Below are 19,594 nucleotides of genomic sequence, written 5' to 3' on the forward strand. Positions count from 1 at the left end.
AAAATGAGATCAGCCCGCTGATTGTTGACCATTTAACATTGCTCGGAGAGAAAGTTTCTCATTACTTTCCAAATGTTGAAATCCAAGACTATGATTGGATCAGAAATCCATTTCTTGCAACAGGGAACTTTTCACTAATTGAAGAAGAAGAATTAGCTGAATTAAAAAATGATCGAAGTATGTTCATGATGCATGCAGAGGGTGATTTAGACAGCTTTTGGATTCGTGTTACAAAAATGAATCCAAACATAGGTAAAAAAGCGTTACATATTCTCTTGCAGTTTTCTACTACATACATTTGTGAAGTATCCTTTTCAACGATGACAAACTTAAAGACACTGAAACGTGGGTGCTTGAAAATGCTTGATGATGAAATGCGAGTGTCTTTATCAAATATTCAACCAAATATTGACCATCTGTGTTCATCCTATCAGCCTCATATTTCTCATTAAAATAGTAAGACAAGTGCTGTTGGTTTTTATTCAAATTTTGTAATTCTTGTGCTATGAGAGACAAAAGAGCAATTTGGAAAAGCAAAGCGCAAGGAGGAAATTTTGAAAGGTTTTCCAAAACTGCTAAGTGCCTGCTGAAATGTGATTTTAAAAATCAGTTCAGTTCAGTTTAAAAATCAATGAAAGGTTTTCGTGAGATATGTTGTGTCCCCATACATTTTGATATAGTTGCAATTTATATGGCATGTAAGTATTTATCCTTCTGTCTTATATCCGGTTATTTTTACCTCAAAGTACTGAATGGAAAAACATATCACTTGTCTTATTTTCTGTTGCCTTTTGGCACGCTGCAATGAGGAAAGCGGTCCCACCTGAGTTCAATGCGACGAGACCGGCTGATAGGTTGAATGATAGTTTTACCACTCGCAATATCCCCTTCCTGAACGGATTTTTGTATAACTCATATTCAGCAAGGCAACAGGTGGACTTTGTGCATGGTTGAAAGGGTTGGCAGTGCGTGCACCCCCCCACCTTTTTGTGCCGTAAATCACTGGGGCATGTGTCAATGTGTGCATGATTATATTCTTGTTTCAGGCACAAACCTAATCTTGCTCACACCCAGTTTTGCCATTCACTGTCTTTGTTAGAACAGCTTCACAATTGCTTTATTAACCTTCCTGCTTTCTCAAATTTGCTTGGAAAGGTCTATTTGGCCACTATTTTGTCAACATTTTTGCGGGGGGAGAACCCCCCCGGACCCCCCTGATGTGGTTTGGGCTCGCTCGCTGCGCTCGCTCACATTACCGTGTCCCTACTTGAAGATTCTCTAAAAGGTGTGTCACCAACTTGAAAAGTTTGGAAAGCTGTGTCTTAGGCAGTGCTTCAAAAGTCAGACAAAAGCTGTGGGGAAAGGGTACTGCAACAGACCCCATTTTCTCACACAAGATTTCGTCCCATAACCCTGAGACTGGTGTAGCTTTCCACGCCCACTACTGCCAATATTTGAGAATTCTAAAAAGTAGTACATTTGCATCAATTCAAGGAGTACTTCTTTGGGTGCAGATTTGCTACTTTTTCAGTAAACCGGTCAGTAAGGGACATGTTTACACATAAGTCGTGCAATGCAACATTGTGTCACCTGTAGAGAGCAGGACTGTTCCATATCTTCAAAGAAATGCTGCAATTCTGCTCTCTCCATGAGCTGACACACTTTGACCTCCCCACTGGCAATGCAGGTACCTTTGTGCCATAGTGCAAGGGTATCTCAGTTATGCTCAGGATAGTTTTTGCGCAGGAAGGCAGCCCTCCCTGCACAAAAACTATTCTTGGAGGCTTTTTCTTTATTTTTTGCTTTCCCAGTGGGAGTCTGCTTTGGGCACCTTAAACGGCTATCTTTCAGCCATCTCAGCATTTCTGCAGTTCACAGATCAGCCATCCCTGTTCAAATCCCTTATTGCACATAGGTTTATGAAAGGTCTCCAACACATGTTCTCTCCATCACCCTTTACCATGCCTCAGTGGGACCCAAATTTAGTACTCACTTTTCCAATTTGCGCTCCCTTTGATCCGCAGCACTACTGTCTTAGCAGGCTGCTTACAATTAAAACAGCCTTTCTGGTGGCAAAAGCATCTGCCCAGAGGGTCAGTGAGCTCCAAGCTTTGTCATCTAAGCCTATGTACCTCAACATCTTACCAGATAAGCTGGTCCTTCGCACCAGAGCTTCCTTCCTTGCAAAGGTGGTCACTCGCTTTCATGTAGGCCAATCCATCACCCTGCCTACCTTTTTTGCTTCGCCGCATCCCTCTAAGGAAGAGGACCGACTCCGTTGACTGGACCCAAAAAGAGTGTTGTTGTTCTAGCATGACCGCAGAAAAGAGTTCAGGGTGGTTAACCAACTCTTCGTGGAGTATGTCGGCACCAAGAAAGGGAAGGCCGTGTAGAAACTGACCATCTCCTGATGGATTGTACTCTGCATTCAAATCTGCTACGCACTGGCCAAGAAGCAGTCACCTGAGGGATTGCGTGCTCATTCCACCGGAGCAAAGGCTGCAACCACTGAGTAGGGACACAGAGTACCAGTCCTAGATATCTGCAAGGCAGCAACGTGGGCTTCTCTGCACACGTTCATGAAGCACTACTGTCTGGACAGTCAGGTCTGTTGGGACATGCACTTTGCCCATTCTAAGGTAAGGAATCTGCAGTTAAAAGTCTCTATCAGATAGGCACCAAACACGTCACTTCCAGGTCGGACCATGCCACGTGGAGCCAAACTACAAAACCTACCAGCGCATAGGGGTACTCCTCACAACAAAAAATCTGGTTACAGTCTGACACCTGGGAGTAATTCTAATGTAAGAAATCTGTGGCTAGACGTCTCTATCAGATATGCCAGTCTCAGGCAGGCCCACCATTTTGGGGCAAACCAATGTCTACAACATTTTGAAAATGTGGGTGTGCTTCAGCATCCAATTTTGGATGCACAGGAGCGTCCAAGCACCAACCATGGAATGCCTACCTGACATAAAGTAACGTAAGGCAGAGCAAATGCCCTCTGTTGTGTTACTTTTTCTTTATAACGCCACGGCAATCGACAGTGGCATGGCTTTGTAAATATCAAAAAGGATTTTGTGTGAGGAATGCGTCCAAAAAGTAACGCTACCCGACACAAAATCTTTGTAAATCTGGGCCTAAATATATTTGAGTTCCTGTTCCAAAGAAATTAGCAATTTAAAAGCTAGTAAAATCAGGATGACAAGAAGAACCGACACAGACATAGCAGACCTGGATCAGAGTCCCCAGACTCAATTACCAAACCAAGAATGTATTTAATTGGGGGAGTCATACCCCACACACCTCCCTTCCCCAAAGCTACGCCTCTGCATAACCTACTGTTCGCATCCAGAGCTTTCACCAGACTAGTCTTTGTCCCATGACCAGGGAGCAACCTTAAGTGAAGAAGATATAGAGGTTAAACTCTCCATGTTGACACCTTTGTGCTTCACAAGTTTGCATCCCAGGCACTCTAGCTAAGTCTTTCATCCTTCCACAGTAAATAAACGGAATATACATTAAATTGAGTATCATATTCTCAATTATATTAAATGTACCGAAATAGCAAAACTATTAACTTCTACATAAGAAGCAATTTATTATTATCGCCATTAAAAGCACATTGTTCTGTGTATGGAATTGTAACTGATCTTCCACAATCTTTTATAGACACAAAGTGATGCTCAGGAGACGTGCTATGTGTGTACAATTCCCTGGGTTTCCCGATTCTAGATTCAGTATTTTTCCAAATGTTATTTTTTAGTAGGGGATGCACTTTTTGCTGTTTTGTGACATCATCCTTATATTATTCTTTATTCACTCGTTAGATCCTTTCCTCCAACCTTGTAAGGCACAATTTTCTATTTTGTTAGCTCAAAGGCAAAAGGCCTACGGCAAAAGGGCTCTGAAACCTTTATAGCAATTGTGTATATGTATACATTATCCCCCTGACCATATATTAGTTTTAAACCTCATGGTCAAATTCTGTAACTGGACATGGACCCCTTTCAACCAGATCATATCCAGAGAAAGTCTTTGTGAGTGAGTACATACACAGATTGTGTGATAATCAATGTACCCTTTTATTCTTGCTATTTGAACATGGATATTGAAGTCCCATGCATTATTCAGGGATCTGAATCTATGTTCAGAGTGAAAATGCTCATCCTAAGAGAACATCAAACTCCCCATCCCACCCACGAGTCACAGAATACAAATAATGGATTTAACGCACCTGCAGCAGAAAGGTTACCAGGACCTCACAATTCTCCATTTACAAGAGCGGATGGAGGAGAGAGAGAGAGGGAGAGAGAGAGAGAGAGAGAGAGAGAGAGAGAGAGAGAGAGAGAGAGAGAGAGAGAGAGAGCCTCAATGGACGACATCCAACACCTCTTACGTGGTCACATGAACAATCGATTCAGCTTTTTATATATCTCTGAGGCTATCTCACCTATTAGTGTCTTAGACCATGTATTCTTATTTTGAGCACTATTAAGCCAATCTGCAAAATGTATTGTCGACCACTTGAGAACTGTTATTAGCAAAATTTCTTCCTGACTTTACTGTGATCTCTCTTTGACTTTCAAGACAACGGGTATGATAAGGAGGCTGTCACTCTTGATGGAACATTAATGTATAGATGCTTTTTAAAATGAATAACATGGGCTGAATGCTTCAGTAAATCGTACATGTTCTACTCTACCTGAATCAACAAAGCAAGATTTTTCAAGAAGAATTTCCCGGATCTTTTCCACCCACTGGTACAGAATACTTTCGCCAAGGCACTGTCTAGAAAACAAACAAAAGCACAGATTTTCAGCATCATCATGTAGACCCCATTCCAACCTTCGAAACACACACAAAAACAGTACGCTTACTCTAAAGTTCTTATGGTATGTGGATGGCAGTGACACAGATGGCAATTTTAATATATGTCAGTTAATAGAACGCATCTTACTGAAAAGTGTACTTCAAATTCTTTCAAGTGCTGCTGAGCTAGTCTATAGAGCTGTGAAGCAACTAATGGGGTTCAGTCTGCAGACAAAGACTGTTCTTTAGGTGGGATATACAAATAATAGATACACTGCTATTCGGCGGTTCCCCCTAAACACCCACCTACTACTCAATGGATGAAAACTGAGGGATAAACGGTGTGTTTTTGTGGTTTATCAGCTTGATATATCAGCCACTAAAACTACGGTATCAACAATAATTTGCAAGCATATGCCTGGGCACCTACTACTCAGATTTCAACAATGTGATCCTTACACGTAGGATCCTAGTCAACATTTGTGTAGTTTCACCCCCATCCCTCCAACTTTACATGAAAAAGGTTCAAGTTAATCTTCTATCTTCAACATGAACATTTAGTTAAATCCTGCTCCACTATGTTTTCCCCCTGCACATCACTCTCATACAACATCCATCCTTTTCATGCCCTTTTGGTCTTGTGTATGTAACACACAATTCTTGCATGTGATGCAAACGTGTATAACAGGCATTCTCCTCCCATGTGGTCCTCCCTAACTCTGTGAGCACTATAAAGGTTCAGCAGTTCCTAACCACTGTCACAGCCACATAAAATGCACCAAGATCTTCGGCATCATCTCAATCATCAAAGAAGAAACTGCAGGGTTTGCTAACATACGTCCCTGCTGTTTTCACGTCCAATGCAAACACTTAGTGGACTCTTACCAAGATACTTTACAGGGTCACATGCTCCATCATAAACCTGTACTAGATCATTATCTTTCACATAGTCTTTTCACATGCCAGCACTACTCTAACCTACAAGCATGTTTTTAAAGAAAACTTGGTCATGTTCCACTCTCAAGAGCCATTAAATATTTTTCAAGCTCATCCCACAAAGCTTGTCATACATGCTTGTCAAAAATACCGGCAGCAAGTACACGCTCCTTCACTATCCTTCAAAAGAAATGAAAACGGATCCTGCAATCTCACATTGTGTCAAAGACCAAGCTGAGCATCTTTGATACTACCTACACTTATGCTTAATCAAAAGGAAATAAGGCAAAATGGCTCATAGTCTCTATTGAAGGTTTCCGTAAGCCAACATCACTAGGCATGAGCATTGGGGTGCAGAATTTAATGTCTTTTCCTAGACTAGAGGTAGATATTAATTAATGTACATATACATGCATAGATCCTTTAAGGACCATGCAGGTTCATGTACTCGCCGACCCCGTGTATATATAGGGGAGGGAATCTGTTTGCACGTGCCCACCACTGTGCCTCCAGCATCATGGCTCAAGGGAGTAGAGAAGCTGGTATGCTCTTTGCTTTAGTTTTCATTAAGAGTAACCAAGTGCGGTAGCTTGACGCTAATGTCGCTGGCCTAGACCTTTTCACTTCATGCAGGTAATTTTGCAATTTTAGACCTGCTAAAAGAGAAAATGAACTCCAAATCTTTGTTACCAATGCATTTTTGTGGTGAGCCCTTAGTTTTTTTTAAATCTAAACTCTTTGGATACATCTGAAACTCACCCTAAAAATATCCACCGCAACTTAAATCATACTCCCCATTTGAACCCAGAACGGGAACTATTAAGTGCATAAGGATCCAAATGGTGTCAATTACAGCCAGCAATATGTGCCAATTTCCCATCTCTATTGGTCGAGAGTGTACTGGAAACAACCATGGCATAATTTGGCTCTCTATTTTAGGAGCAGTTCTGCCGCGATAAAGATTACAACCTAGAATTCTATTTCTCTTTCAAACACTGCCGATTTATGGCCCATCTCAATCACTGAAACAACTCCAGCAGATTTGCAACTTAGATATAGAGGAAGTAAGAAAACAGGGATCCGACTACAATTCACCCACTGCAGGGTCGGGCTGGCCTATGGAGTAATCAGGCAGTGCTGGTCTAAAAGGTCATTGTGTGGGCCGGGTTTGTGGCTGGTTGTGAGCCTCTTTTAAGGTCTGCTGGTCCTACTGTTGACTTCCGTTATATTAAAACAAACATTACCTGCAGTCTTCCATAACTTATGAAAAATCAATACAGTATGTGTTCTACAAGTTCAAAACTGCCCCGATTTGCAAACATGGGCCACTTTTTCAGCTAATTCACTGATGGGGACGACTTTTATTTAGAAGCCCGGGACTATTTTCTGTCCCAGCCCGACTCTGGGAGCCTGGATATCCCAATATAACATTGTACTACCAAGTGGCCCAGCCCAGACATCTACTAAAATGGTCTAAAGCAGTAATAATGGTGCTTTATTGACCAGATACTTATGGTGAGACCTCCAAAGGAGGTAGCATGTCTGTCAAATCAAGGGCTCTTACATGCGAAACACTGCGGCAGGAGATTAAAATGTAATAGCATAGCCATCTTACCAGAACTCTGTTTACGGGACAGAAAATCATTTCATGGCCAGGATTTAAATAAGCATAAGACCTGGTTAACTTCCCACAAAACGGAATACTTCGGTTCAGGTGGGAAGGAGATGCGGATGCCCCTCATACATTTGCAGACCAGTGGATGTTCACCTAACTTATGACCCTGAATCGGGACGTGGCCTGCCGAAACAGCCGATCTGAATGTGTTTTCCATCCTGTAGGTCAAACCTTGTGAAGCTAGAGACGCGAGGAAATTCAGGATCTGGACAATATCGAACCCAGGGCATCGCCACCTTTTTGTACACACCAACAAACCCATCTGGACCATGCTGACATATCGGTTGTTGGTACGGCCGGCCCATGCTGCAGCCAACATCTTCTCAGCCTCTTCTGGAAAGCCAGGGTTCTCCATCTCTCCCTGTAATCCTCCACGCCATGAGTGGTAACTTCCCCTGCAGGACTAATGGGTGAGGATTCTGCAGAGGATCCTGAAGGAGATCTGGAGCATGGGGTAGACAGATTGAAGAAACCCAAGAACTGGAAACCAGACTTCCGACCTCCAATATTGCGTGACGAGGACTTTGCGAGCCTGCTGACACCGCACCGGAGTTAACAATCATGATCATGTCAAAGGGGGGAAGGCAGACCCCAGAACAGTCCTGCAAGAAGGCGTCTATTGCTGCCGCCAGAAGGCCCGTCTTCCAACTGAAGTACCGATCCGCCTGATGGTCCAGGCGAGATGCAAAGAGATCCACAGTGAAGGGACCCCAACGATGTTGCTTTGTTTGAAAACTTCTGGATTCCATTGCCAGAGGCTGCTATCGTACCACTTTCTTGAGCATCGATCCGCTACTTCGTTGGAGACCCCCTGGGAGGAACTCCTCCGTGACCGATATATTGTTGGAGAGGCAAAACGTCCAGAATTCCTTGGCCAAGTCCGCCAGCAGTTTTGATCAAGGGCCTCCCAGGTGATTGATATATCAACCGCTGAGATATTGTCCATCTTTAGGAGCATACAGTAATTCACTCTTTCGTTGGTCCAGCACTGGACTACAATTAACCTGCAATTAGTTCCAGGCAGTTGATGTGGAGCTGTTGCTCTGCCACGGACCAATTTCCTCCTGTGGATGAGTCCCCGCATCAAGCCCCTGATCCGGATTTTCTGGCATCTGACTCGATGACAATATCCGGATCGGAGCCGAAAATGCCTCTACCATTCCACGCCTCCATGTGGGGAAACCATAAGTGTATCTCCTCTCGGACCTCCTCTGTCAAGGGCACCTTCTATGAATATTGAAGCCCCCTGTGCAGGTGAGAAGTCGTGAGCCTCTGAAGGGCCCTGTAATGCAACAGGCCTGGCAAAATCGCTTGTATGGAGGAAGATAGGAGTCCGACCACACGGCCACCTGGCACAGTGACGTCGCTGGATGGGCTAGGGTGCGTTTCAACTCTCTAAGTATTTCTGCCATCTTCCAAGAGGGGAGACTGAGTGTCTTGTCTGTGAAATTGATCACGACCCCCAGATATGTTGGCTCTTTGGATGGAAGGGCATTTTTCTTGTTTATCACAAACCGTAAACCTTCCAACAGGTGGATGGTCATCTGCAATTGGTCCTGCTGTCCAACCGTATACCGATTCATGAGAACGAGATTGTCTAAATAGATAATCAGTCGGAAGCCTTGGGTCTGGAAGAACTGCATCGCTGGCATGAGCATCGTGATAGAACAACATGGAGCCGACGAGAGGCCGAAAGGCAGAATTTGAAATTTGCATACCTGACTGTACCACATGAACTGCAAGAATCTGTGGTGAGGCGCGAAGCTGGGCACCATTAAATACAAGTCTTTGAGGTCGAGACACATCATCCAATCCTCCAGTTGCAAGAGGTAACAAAGTAGATGAATGCCTTTCATCTGAAAATAGTGGTAAACTAGTCAGCCATTGAACTCCCGTAGATTGATGACAGAACGTTGACCACCATGCCTTTTCTCCACCAGGAAAATGTTGCTTAGAAAACCCCTTGGGTGGAGCGAAGACGGGAAAATAGCGCCTTTGGGCAACAGATGCCTCACCTCCTGGTCTACCAGGGCACATTGGGCTATGGAAAAGACTAGTGGACATGGACGGCAATGCTGCACTGGGGAGCAGTAGAACTCGATATGGAACCCCTGCACCATATGTAGGACCCATAAGTTCGAGGTCAACCTTTCCCAATTGTGGAGGAACAACGCCAGTCGACCTTCCACCCTTTGTCGGAAAGGACAAACACTCTGACTGATTGCCATTAAATTGTCCTCTGGAGGAGCCTTTGCCCTGACCTCTCTGTCCTCTCCTGGAGGGGAAGAATTCCCCTTGCCAGGACTGGTCCTGCCACTGGTTCTTGCGGTAGCTTTGGCCTCTCGGGGGGGGACTTGTCATTAGAAGCTGCCGTTTGAGAGCCCCCTACCGGGACAGAACCTGCCAAAAATTTGGAGGTGGAATTCTTTTTTTTAATTGAGGCTTGGGCCTTATCCATGGAGGTGAATGTTGATACAAATGTCCCTAATTCTTTTATGAATGGAGCACCAAACAGTCTTGCTTTTGCCACCGGCCCTGCCTTGACGGAAGCCAGGTCTCCTAGTTTAGGATAAACGTTTATTAAGAGAGACCGCTGCCTCGCGAGGACAATGCGCAGTTCGCATTTCCAAGAAAACTTATGACGCGCTGCACCCACCCAGAGGAGGATTCTGGTGAGACAGGGATACCTGAGGCTGTTGCCTCCTTCGCCAGATCAAGGAGTTTCATCAAAGGACCCATGACATCCAGGAGCTTGTCCTGGAAGGACCTCTAGGATCTATCGATGCCTTATTTTTGATTGTGGATATATTTGCCCAAAAGGTGGCCATGCAAGAGTCAATGACTAGCGTGAGAGCCAACTTGTCCACTAGGGAGGGATGCAGGTATCTGGCCGGTAAACAGGCATGTATTTCTTTCTCAAGGGACTGCCAGATGCACTCCGCCACGTATTTGGTAACCTTAGCTGAGGGGACACACTCCGCTGACATAGGATGGATGAGGTCTTTGGGATCTAGCATGTTCGATGGACCGTCAAGGTCAACGTGTGAGGGGCTGGAGCAGGTTTTGGGGACGGGCGCCAAGGCCTGGAGGGGCCTGCATCATCATTAGGGTCCCCGTGGGAGTCGTCATCGTTCCCAACTGGGAAGCAGGGGGTGATGGTTAGGTCATCTGACGCAGGGTCCAAGGGAGCCCCTTGGTCCTCCCCAAAACCAGAAGGAGCTGTCCTGGCTAGGAATGCCTTCTTGAGGGTTTCAAATACGCTCAGGTCCATCCCCGAGTCAGCCTTACGCTTGGGTGAGCGTTGGGAGGGGGAGAAGGTGAGTTAGTGCAACCCTTGGGGGCCTTCCCCAGGGAAGGATCCACTGAGATGTTGAGAGGGCCTGGAAGTTCGGGCTGGACTGTTCCCATGGGGCACGGGGTCAAGACTGATTTGCATATGGCTGGGTCCAAACTGGAATGCCCTGGTGAGCAAAAAAACGATAGATTTAGGCCCAGGGAATGCATGACATTGTTCTGCATTCTGTCCATGAATTGTTCTTTTTGCATGTTGTGGTGTAAGTCATAAAAACAACATTCACTCATGCATTTTGCAAACGTACCTGCATCTTGGGTTTAATTTGGCGGTACCTGTAAGTCCAAAAGAAATAAATCACAGCCAATGAGATGAAGCATATCACCACAATATGTAGGAGAGAATAATGAATGTGCAAGAGACAGGGGTTGAGTAAGTTTGAGTGAATGGCATCCGTTTTGTTTAAGGTAATGTGATCACTGCAATGCTTTGGAAGGTGTGGAGAAGCTTTCTCACCCAAGATCGCTGGTTGCTAACAGGTATGAGCTAAAGCTGCGACTATGACTTTTTGATCTTCAATCAGAAGATATGGAATAGCATTCTTGAGTCGTCATAGCTTTAAAATGAAACCGTTTACTAATGCTCTAATCTGAGAGTTCTTTCCAGGTCCATGTCTCAGATCATCACCAAGTTCTCCACATTTTTCAGAGCCTGAAGGAGACTGGGAATGGTCTCAAATGTGGGGAATGTCATACATGGTAAGAGCCAATATAAAACACTTAAGATCCAGCTCCATTATGTTTTAAAGCACTGGCATTCATCCAGTTTGCATTTTGCAACCATCTTGAGGCTTTCAAGATACTGCAACAAAACTCTCCTGTGCAAGCTGAAATGCAGATAACCTGCATTTTATCAGCGTATGGCTGAAAGCATAACTACCCTTCCTGGTTCCTATTAATGTAAACAAGATGTGCTACGATTACAATTAATACTTTGGGAAATTGTCCCTGCCAGATAACCACCAGCATTTAATTTGTTAAAAAGTTATTAATTAAATGAAAAACTGACTGATCCACCCTACTTGTAGGGTTATCCTGGGCAGGCCCTCGGATATGGTGTATGGTAGATGGGACACTGTATGCAACTTTTGCATCTTTAGATTGGCTTGGGCTTTCACACATGCATAGTCAACAGCAGGGCAGACCAGCAGAATTTCAGCTGGGCATCTGACCTGTCAGGATGAGATAGGCTTTTAACACATAAGAGAGGATCCGAAGAAGAGCAGGCATTACTCTGATCTCAAAATGTATTGTGAGGCTGATTCCTATGTGACATGATACAGGTACATTTTACCGGTGTCTGCTCTGGCAGAAAATCTTATATTAGATGGAGGAATAGATAGCGAGGGAACAGTATGACCATATGGTTTGTCTGTGGGTAGCATCCATTCTTATTCTCCATTCTCCTCACCTTACTTTGCCATTGATATAAAAAGATGTTCTTGATCTTTAAGAGTAGTATACAAACTATTGCACACAAGGGAGTCACGATCAGTCTTCTACCCTCTCTCACTGCGATGTTCACAATCGTTACTGCCAAACCTAACTATAAATGAACATTTCCATTCCAAGTCCTTCAAAATAAATGAAACTTTGACTCTCACAGCTGCAAAGTACTTTTCAGTGACCACAAGGTGACATAGTTGATAGAGTAACAGAATTCTCAAAAGGGAACAAATTAAAATGTTAACTTACACATAGATATCTTCCAAGCTGTTTGTGATTTCTAAGCGATCCTCTCTCCGCAACCATGGAGCACTAGAGTACAAGAAAATCAGTTTAAGTAGAAACAGACATGGCAATCGTAGGTCCTCAAACAGCACAATTCTTAACAATTCCAGACAACACTTGTGTGGGTAAAAAGGTATTTTATTAAATACCAGACTACAGAGACATATTAATCTTCATGCTGCGGGTCGTCATCAGTACATCTCTATACGCTTGCCGCAGAGATGGGCATCTTACTTCCCTGCTAAACTAAGCCCACAGAGTAAAAATCTAAAGAGGAGAAATATTATCCGTGAATTTAAAAAAAAACATAAAATATGATTTCTCCTAATGACAACACTGACGTCAGCCCTTGATAGATATTAAGAAACAGGGGTAGGAAAAATATACTAAAAAAGGTTGTGTAGAACGTTGGATGTTTAAGTATACGGTGCTAATAATTCCTCTCCCTATAAGCCCACAGAAAAAATCAAGGTGGTAAACATTCAGGCATGCAGTGTGATCCCTGTGATAGTATCGTGCTATTAGCACTTGGAATAAAAAGTAATAAGCCACCTTTGTTGTGATTTAACAGTAGAGGGAGAAGGGATGTGAAATTCAAAATTATACATGGGAACTGTGAATAACATGGCTTTGTTTCACTGAGGGGTTCTGAGCAACATCGAATAGACAACAACAGCGAAGCTTAACTCGACTATGATGTCACTCGGTACACCTTGGAGTAAAACATCTCCTTAATTCACATTTTACCAATTTATAATTTTATGTTGTATACACCCCCCACCCCACAAAAAAAGTATCTTCTCCTGCGTCCAACATATACTCAGGCGCAGAAGAGTAATTGTGAAGCCGTATAGAACTTGCAAAAAATTATTGGGAACAAAAACTCGCCTCCTGCCATCTACCCTCACCACCCTCTGCTTTCACACTGTGAGCACAGACCCAGCACCGGGTTGACAGTAGCTCTGTGAGAGCCACCTGCAGCAAAACTGCATTTCCTTCTTGTGTGGGTATGCAGAAACCTGCACTGACAGAGGAGAAGGGGTTGGAGCAGGCACAGCACCGCCAGCGTTCTCCCGTCTCTCTCAGGTCTCTGGAGACCAGAGAGATGCCAGGGAAGGAGGGTGAGACTGCCAACTGCCTTTTCGCTGCCATGCCCAGGTCTCTAAAGAGCAGGGCTAAGTGGCAGAACAAAGAGGAAGTGAGCACTTCGACACTGTTGTGACGTCACTGCTGTGAATAATCGGATTCCGACCAGTTATTTATGCTAACATTTTTCAATGGAAGCCATATGCAAGGTTGTCGACAAACATGTTGTGAATACTGTGTTTGCAGTGCACAAGAATGCATTGGCGTAGGAAGAGTGGGGGACGCGGGGGATATATCACCCCAGATTTTGTAGTGGGGGGGATACAGGGGTCAAGAGTGGGGGGGACGAGGGGACAAAAGAATTTCCCCTCTCTCGGTCACAAGTGCTTTGACGTGTCAATGGTCCCACACTTGACCTGTGACCTTCCCTTTTGCTGTGCTGCAAAGCTCCAGGAATTTTTTCACACCTCGTCCTCCCGCCAAACCCCTCCCAGGCGGATTGCCTCCCCCTTCCCTTGTCCTTTCAAACTGCGCCTCTTAACCTCTAAACAGATCATGGACAACTTGCTTCGTGCCAAAAAAGGTCGCAGTGTATTAGAACAAGTAAAAGGCATTTTATACATTTTGTTTCTCATGGTGATACATAACAATTTTATTGCCTTGTTTTAATGATTTTCCATCGTGGCTCATTCAGTCCATTTGGTTGCTATCTGGTTTTCAGACAGATCACTTTCTGGAAGAGGCCCCAATACCACGGCTACCGTTGCCAAGGGGTTAGGCTTCAACTTGCTGCCGACTTGATGAGTGTCCGTCCGGACTTGCCCGGGCCGCAAGTGCCATCCCTTCATCTAATCTCCCTGTGGCTACTGGCTACTGTTTGCTCCCTCAGTGTCACTGACGTGAGGCATCCCAAGGACACAGCTTGAGTCTTCCATCTGCTTCTATTAATTTCTCTTCCTTTCCTATCCTTTTAGGTTGTCTTCCGCCTCCCCTCAACATCCTGCATCTGCAACGCCCGCTTGCTGCCTTTCTCTGGAGTGGGTGGGTGGGATTTCTTCTCTTCCTGCCATCAGAGGGGATCGAATGATTGAGGAGGCTGCTTGCCCCCTTCTTACCCCCTCCGCGGCCTGCTCCCCTGATTGGGGGAGGCTGAGTTGCCTTCGGGGCGGGTCGCCCCTTTTTCCTGGGCTTGCGCCCCAGGGGAGGCGGGGGGGCTTCCCGGCCCCGGGCGGCGTTTGGCCGGAGCCCCCACTGGGTTCCCCGGCCAGGGCTCCCAGCAGCCTGCACTACCACGACAAAGGAAGAGAGGTAGTTTGTTGATTGCTGCCTGCATCCTGCCCTTCCTCAACCCTGACCCTAACTTATTTGACTGTTTCACGTTGCGCAATTCAGCCACTCAAAGCTAATGTTTTGATGAAATGTTTATTTTGAGTAGTTGAACCTCGCCCTGGAACATGAGAACAATTAGCCTCAGACATAGTCTAAGCACAAATCTTGCATTATGTTGTTTCAGATGTGTTGGTCTGGCCTAATATTTACACAACTAACAATTTAAATACCACTATTTTGTCTTATTTCTTTTATAGCGCCACACAACACAATCCAGGGTGTCGGAGAGCTTTACATCACACATACACATTATACAATTACAATAAATCATGTGTATGAATCAATTAACAGGATGTGTTACATAAGATTGTGAGGGTTACAAGGTGTAGGAGTCCCATGTCCTTTCCTTCATAGTTCACTGTGCTATATTAGAAGGATTACAATTCATGAACTGCAAGTAACTAAAGGATCTCTGTGTTAAAAGCAATAACCCAATTACCCACCAACACAAAATAAAAATCCGTCATCTGTGTGTCACATGATGTGCTTTGCAGGAGACATATTAACCCTCTATGCTACTTTGATCCAAAACTGGGGCTAGACTAAAATCCTGTCTCTCCAGCAAGAGCATTAACCTCCAGACTATCTCACCATTATTATTATTTCCTGAGATTTACTGGGTACATATAGCTCTATGCAGCAGGTGCCTTTACCCCATAATATATTTTAAAATGCAGACTTTGCAACCAATTAAGCATAACAGATATACTGCCACTTTCTCCTTGGTGCCAATTTCTTTCTAGCAGAGTTTTAATAAATAAATGTATAAGGGGAGGCCTAGATCTTGAGCCGTGGTTGCATCACTTTTTTGGCACAACACCGACGCAAAATCTAATTTGTTCAATATTATAATGCACTCAAATGTACTCATGATAGACCTGCTTAACATATGTGAGATCTTAGAATCTGATGTCATTTTTGGTGATATCACTTCCTGTGAGGTCATGGGTTGTGATGTCACATGCGCTGTCACACGCTGTGATGTCACTTACATACTGCCTAACTTGGTTAGTGCCACACTTCTTATTTAAGGATTTTTGCCCTGGTGGGAATAATATAATTGAGAACTGGTGTTGGTGGTTGTAGGAGGCTGGCTTAGTATATGCTGCACACTCTCAGAAATGATGCACCATGCACTAATCCAAGCAACCTTTATGATGATTTTAGTGGTCTTTGATAACCATAGAAATCAATCAATCAATCAATCAGGGAGTTGTTAGCGCGCTACTCATCCGTGAGGGTCTCAAGGCGCTGCGGGGGAGGGGGCGTGCAGATCCGTTCAGCCGAAGAGCCAGGTCTTGAGTGTCTTCCTGAAGGTGTTCAGGTTGGGGGCGAGTCAGATATTTGCAGGTAGCTCGTTCCAGATTCTGGCTGCAATGTGGGAGAACGATCTTCCGCCTGCTCTGGCTCTGTGGATGTGAGGGGTTTCAGCTAGTGCGAGGTTGGCAGACTGGAGGTTTCTTTTCGGTACATGGAAGTTTATTCTGTCGTTGAGGTATTTGGGTCCGTTGTTGTGTGGGCATTTGCAGGCATAGGTGAGGATCTTGAAGGTGATTCTTTTCTCCACGGGGAGCCAGTGGAGTATCCGCAGGTGTTGGCTGATGTGTTCGTAACGGGGGATGTCGAGGACGAGTCTGGTTGCGGTGTTCTGTGTGGTCTGGAGTTTGCGGAGAAGGGACTTGTTGATGCCGGCGTAGAGTGCGTTTCCATAGTCCAGTCTGCTGGTGATGAGCGAGTGGGTGACTGTCTTCCTAGACTCCGGAGGATCTATTTGAAGGTCTTTCAGAGGATGCGGAGGGTGTTGAAGCAGCTGGAGGTGACGGCGTTGACTTGTCTGTTTATAGTGAGCGATGAGTAGAGTATGATGCAGAGGTTTTGGGCGAGGTCTGAGGGGGTAGGTGGGCTATCGTGGGCGGCAGGCCACCAGGTGTTGTGTTGTCCCATGCTGAGGGGGTGGTCCGAGGACGAGGACTTCTGTCTTTTCGGCGTTGAGTTTTAGGCAGCTGTTGGTCATTCAGACTGCAACATCTTGCATTCCTTTTTGGAAGTTTAGTTTTGCAGTGGTGGGGTCTTTGGTGAGGGAGAGGATGAGCTGGGTGTCGTCGGCGTAGGATACGATGTTGAGGCCGTGTTGTCGGACGATGGCTGCGAGTGGGGGCCATGTAGATGTTGAAGAGGGTCGGGCTCAGCGATGACCCCAGGGGGACTCCGCAGGTGATCTTCGTGGGGGTGGAGAGGAAGGGTGGTAGTCTGATCTTTTGACTTCATCCAGTGAGGAACGATCGTATCCAGTCCAGGGTGGTCCCCTGTATGCTGGCTTCGTGTAGTCTGGCGACTAGAGAGCGGAGAGAGACGGTGTCGAAAGCTGCGGACAGGTCGAGGAGGATGAGGGCTGCTGAGTGGCCTTGGTCCAGGAGGGTGCGTATGTTGTCTGTGGCAGTGAGAAGGGCGGTTTCGGTGCTGTGGTTGCTCCTGAATCCGGATTGGGATGGGTCGAGGACGGCGTTTTCTTCGATGAACCGTGTCAGTTCCCTGTTGACAGCTTTCTCTGCTACTTTGGCTGCGATGGGGAGGAGCGAGGTGGGCCGGTAGTTCTTGAGGCCGGTGGGGTCAGCCATGGACTTCTTGAGCAGGGGTCTGACTTCTGCGGGCTTCCAGCTGTCTGGCAAGGTGCCTGTTGTGAAGGTGGTGTTGATGGTCTGTTGTATTCTAGGCGCAATGGTGCCAGCGGCTCTGTGGTAGATGTGCGGAGGGCAGGGGTCGGTGGAGGCTCCCGAGTGGATGCTTTTCATGGTCGTGGTGGTGTCCTCGGTTGTGATTGGAGTCCAGTCGGTGATGGTGGGCTGGGTGGTGTATCTGGCGGGTGGAGGACTGGCAGTGGCGTTGCGTGTGGTCGACGAAGTTGTCGTAGAGTTTTCTGATCTTGAGGTGGAAGTAGCTCCCAAGCTTGTCATAGAGGTCTTGGGATGGGGTGATGTCTGTGGCTTCGCTGCAAGGGTTGGTGAATTCCTGGATCACGGTGAAGAGTTCCTTCGAGTTGGTAGCGTTGGTGAGGATTTTGCTGTGGATGAAGTTCCTTTTGGTTGTTCTGATTTGGTTGTGGTAGTTTGTCATAGCGTTCTTATAAGTGGAGTAGTTGTCGGTTGTCTTGGTGTTCCTCCAGGTCTTCCCCAGGCATCTGCAGGCGAGTCTTTCTTCTTGGAGATCTGCGGTGAACCATGCGGCTTTCCTGGGGCATTGTTTGCCGGGGTTCCGTGGCTGGGCGAGTTCGTCTGCACAGTTGGAGATCCAGGTGTGGAGTTCTTTGGCTGCGGCGTTTGAGTCGGGTGTCCAGGCGGGGTTTCTCGGGCGAGGGTGGAGCTCAGTTGCTCATCGGTGACCTTGTTCCAGTTCCTTCGAGGTAGGCGGGGGAGGTTTTGGTGCCTTGGGTTTGCCGACGGTGAAGTGAACGCAGTGGTGGTCGGTCCATGGAGATTGCATTGTGTGGTTGAAGCGGACGCTGTTGCCTGCGACGAAGATGGGATCGAGGGAAGTGTTCTGCTTTGTGTATGGGCGTGGTGACAAGTTGGTTGAGTCCGATGTTGGCAAGGTTGTCGCAGAGGGTGGCGGAGTTAGTGTCCCTGGGGTTGTCTAGGTGGAAGTTAAGGTCTCCGATGAGTATGTAGGTCATTGATGCGATGGCGTGGGGTGCGATGAAGTCGGTGATGGTGGTGGCGAAGGGTGGCCGGGGGCCGGGGGGTCTGTAGATGAGGGTTCCTTGAAGTGTGGTGTTGTGGCTGGTCCAGATCTGGAAGTGCAAGTGTTCGGCGGCAGGGAAGGTTTCGCTGGAGGTGGTGAGTCGGAGGGTGTTCTTGTGGACGATGGGGAGGCATACTCCCGGGTGGTTGGGACGGTCTTTTCTCTGGATCTTGTATCCGTCCCAGATGGTGGTGTTGATGTCGGGGGGCGGCATTAGTCCAAGTCTCCGTGAAGAAGGCTATGTCGGGCGAGAGAGAGTTGAGTAGGTTCCAGATTTCCGTGGCGTGTTTGTGTACGGAGCGCACTTTGAGGAGGATGCACCTTAGCTTGTCGTTGACTGCGGTGTCTGCGGCTCCGGGAGTGGAGGAAAACGTCTGGCGGCAGTGGCAGCAAGAGAACTGGCCGTGGGTCAAGGCCAGAGATGCCAGTTGGCAGTCTCTGAATCTTCCGGGGTTGAGTGCGAGGAGGGAGGCGTTGTCGTACCGGTGGGAGGTCCTGGATCCAGGGTTCCTGGCGCTGGCCATTTCCGGGACACTGACGGGCGCAGACGGGCTTGCCCTAGGCTAATTCTTATTGCAAATTTATCTCATAAGGTTTTTCATATTTTTGTGCAAGATAATGCTGTTTGAGTGCACTCTACACTCATATGATCCATCTACAATAATGCTTCTCATAGATTAGACAACAAAAGTTTCTGTATTGTGTTGTATACTTTGCGATGTATCAAGGGTTTCTACTCCCTCCAGCCACAGGAATTACAGGTGATAAACCTCCAGTGTTTGAGAAACTATTCTTGCTCTCCTTCTTGTACCCTGCTAAACCAGGGGTTTCCAAAAGGGATCCGACTGACTTCTATACTCAAACAGACACACAGAA

The 19,594-nt window shown here is 46.2% G+C and overlaps 1 protein-coding gene across 2 annotated transcripts in view; it reads right to left on the reverse strand.

Moving 5' to 3' along the window:
- IMPACT (impact RWD domain protein) overlaps positions 1 to 19,594 on the reverse strand; it is a 155,732-nt gene that overhangs the window by 91,119 nt on the left and 45,019 nt on the right. For both annotated transcript variants that reach the window (XM_085605746.1, XM_085605747.1), the window contains exons 4-5: positions 12,470 to 12,532; positions 4,706 to 4,791 (exon numbers count right to left, since the gene is read on the reverse strand). In XM_085605746.1, coding sequence (XP_085461872.1) covers positions 4,706 to 4,791; positions 12,470 to 12,532 — 149 coding nt within the window. The remainder of the gene's footprint in view (positions 1 to 4,705; positions 4,792 to 12,469; positions 12,533 to 19,594) is intronic.

The sequence above is a fragment of the Triturus cristatus genome, chromosome 5_1, assembly GCF_964204655.1.
Source record: "Triturus cristatus chromosome 5_1, aTriCri1.1, whole genome shotgun sequence".
Classification (NCBI taxonomy): Eukaryota; Metazoa; Chordata; class Amphibia; order Caudata; family Salamandridae; genus Triturus; species Triturus cristatus.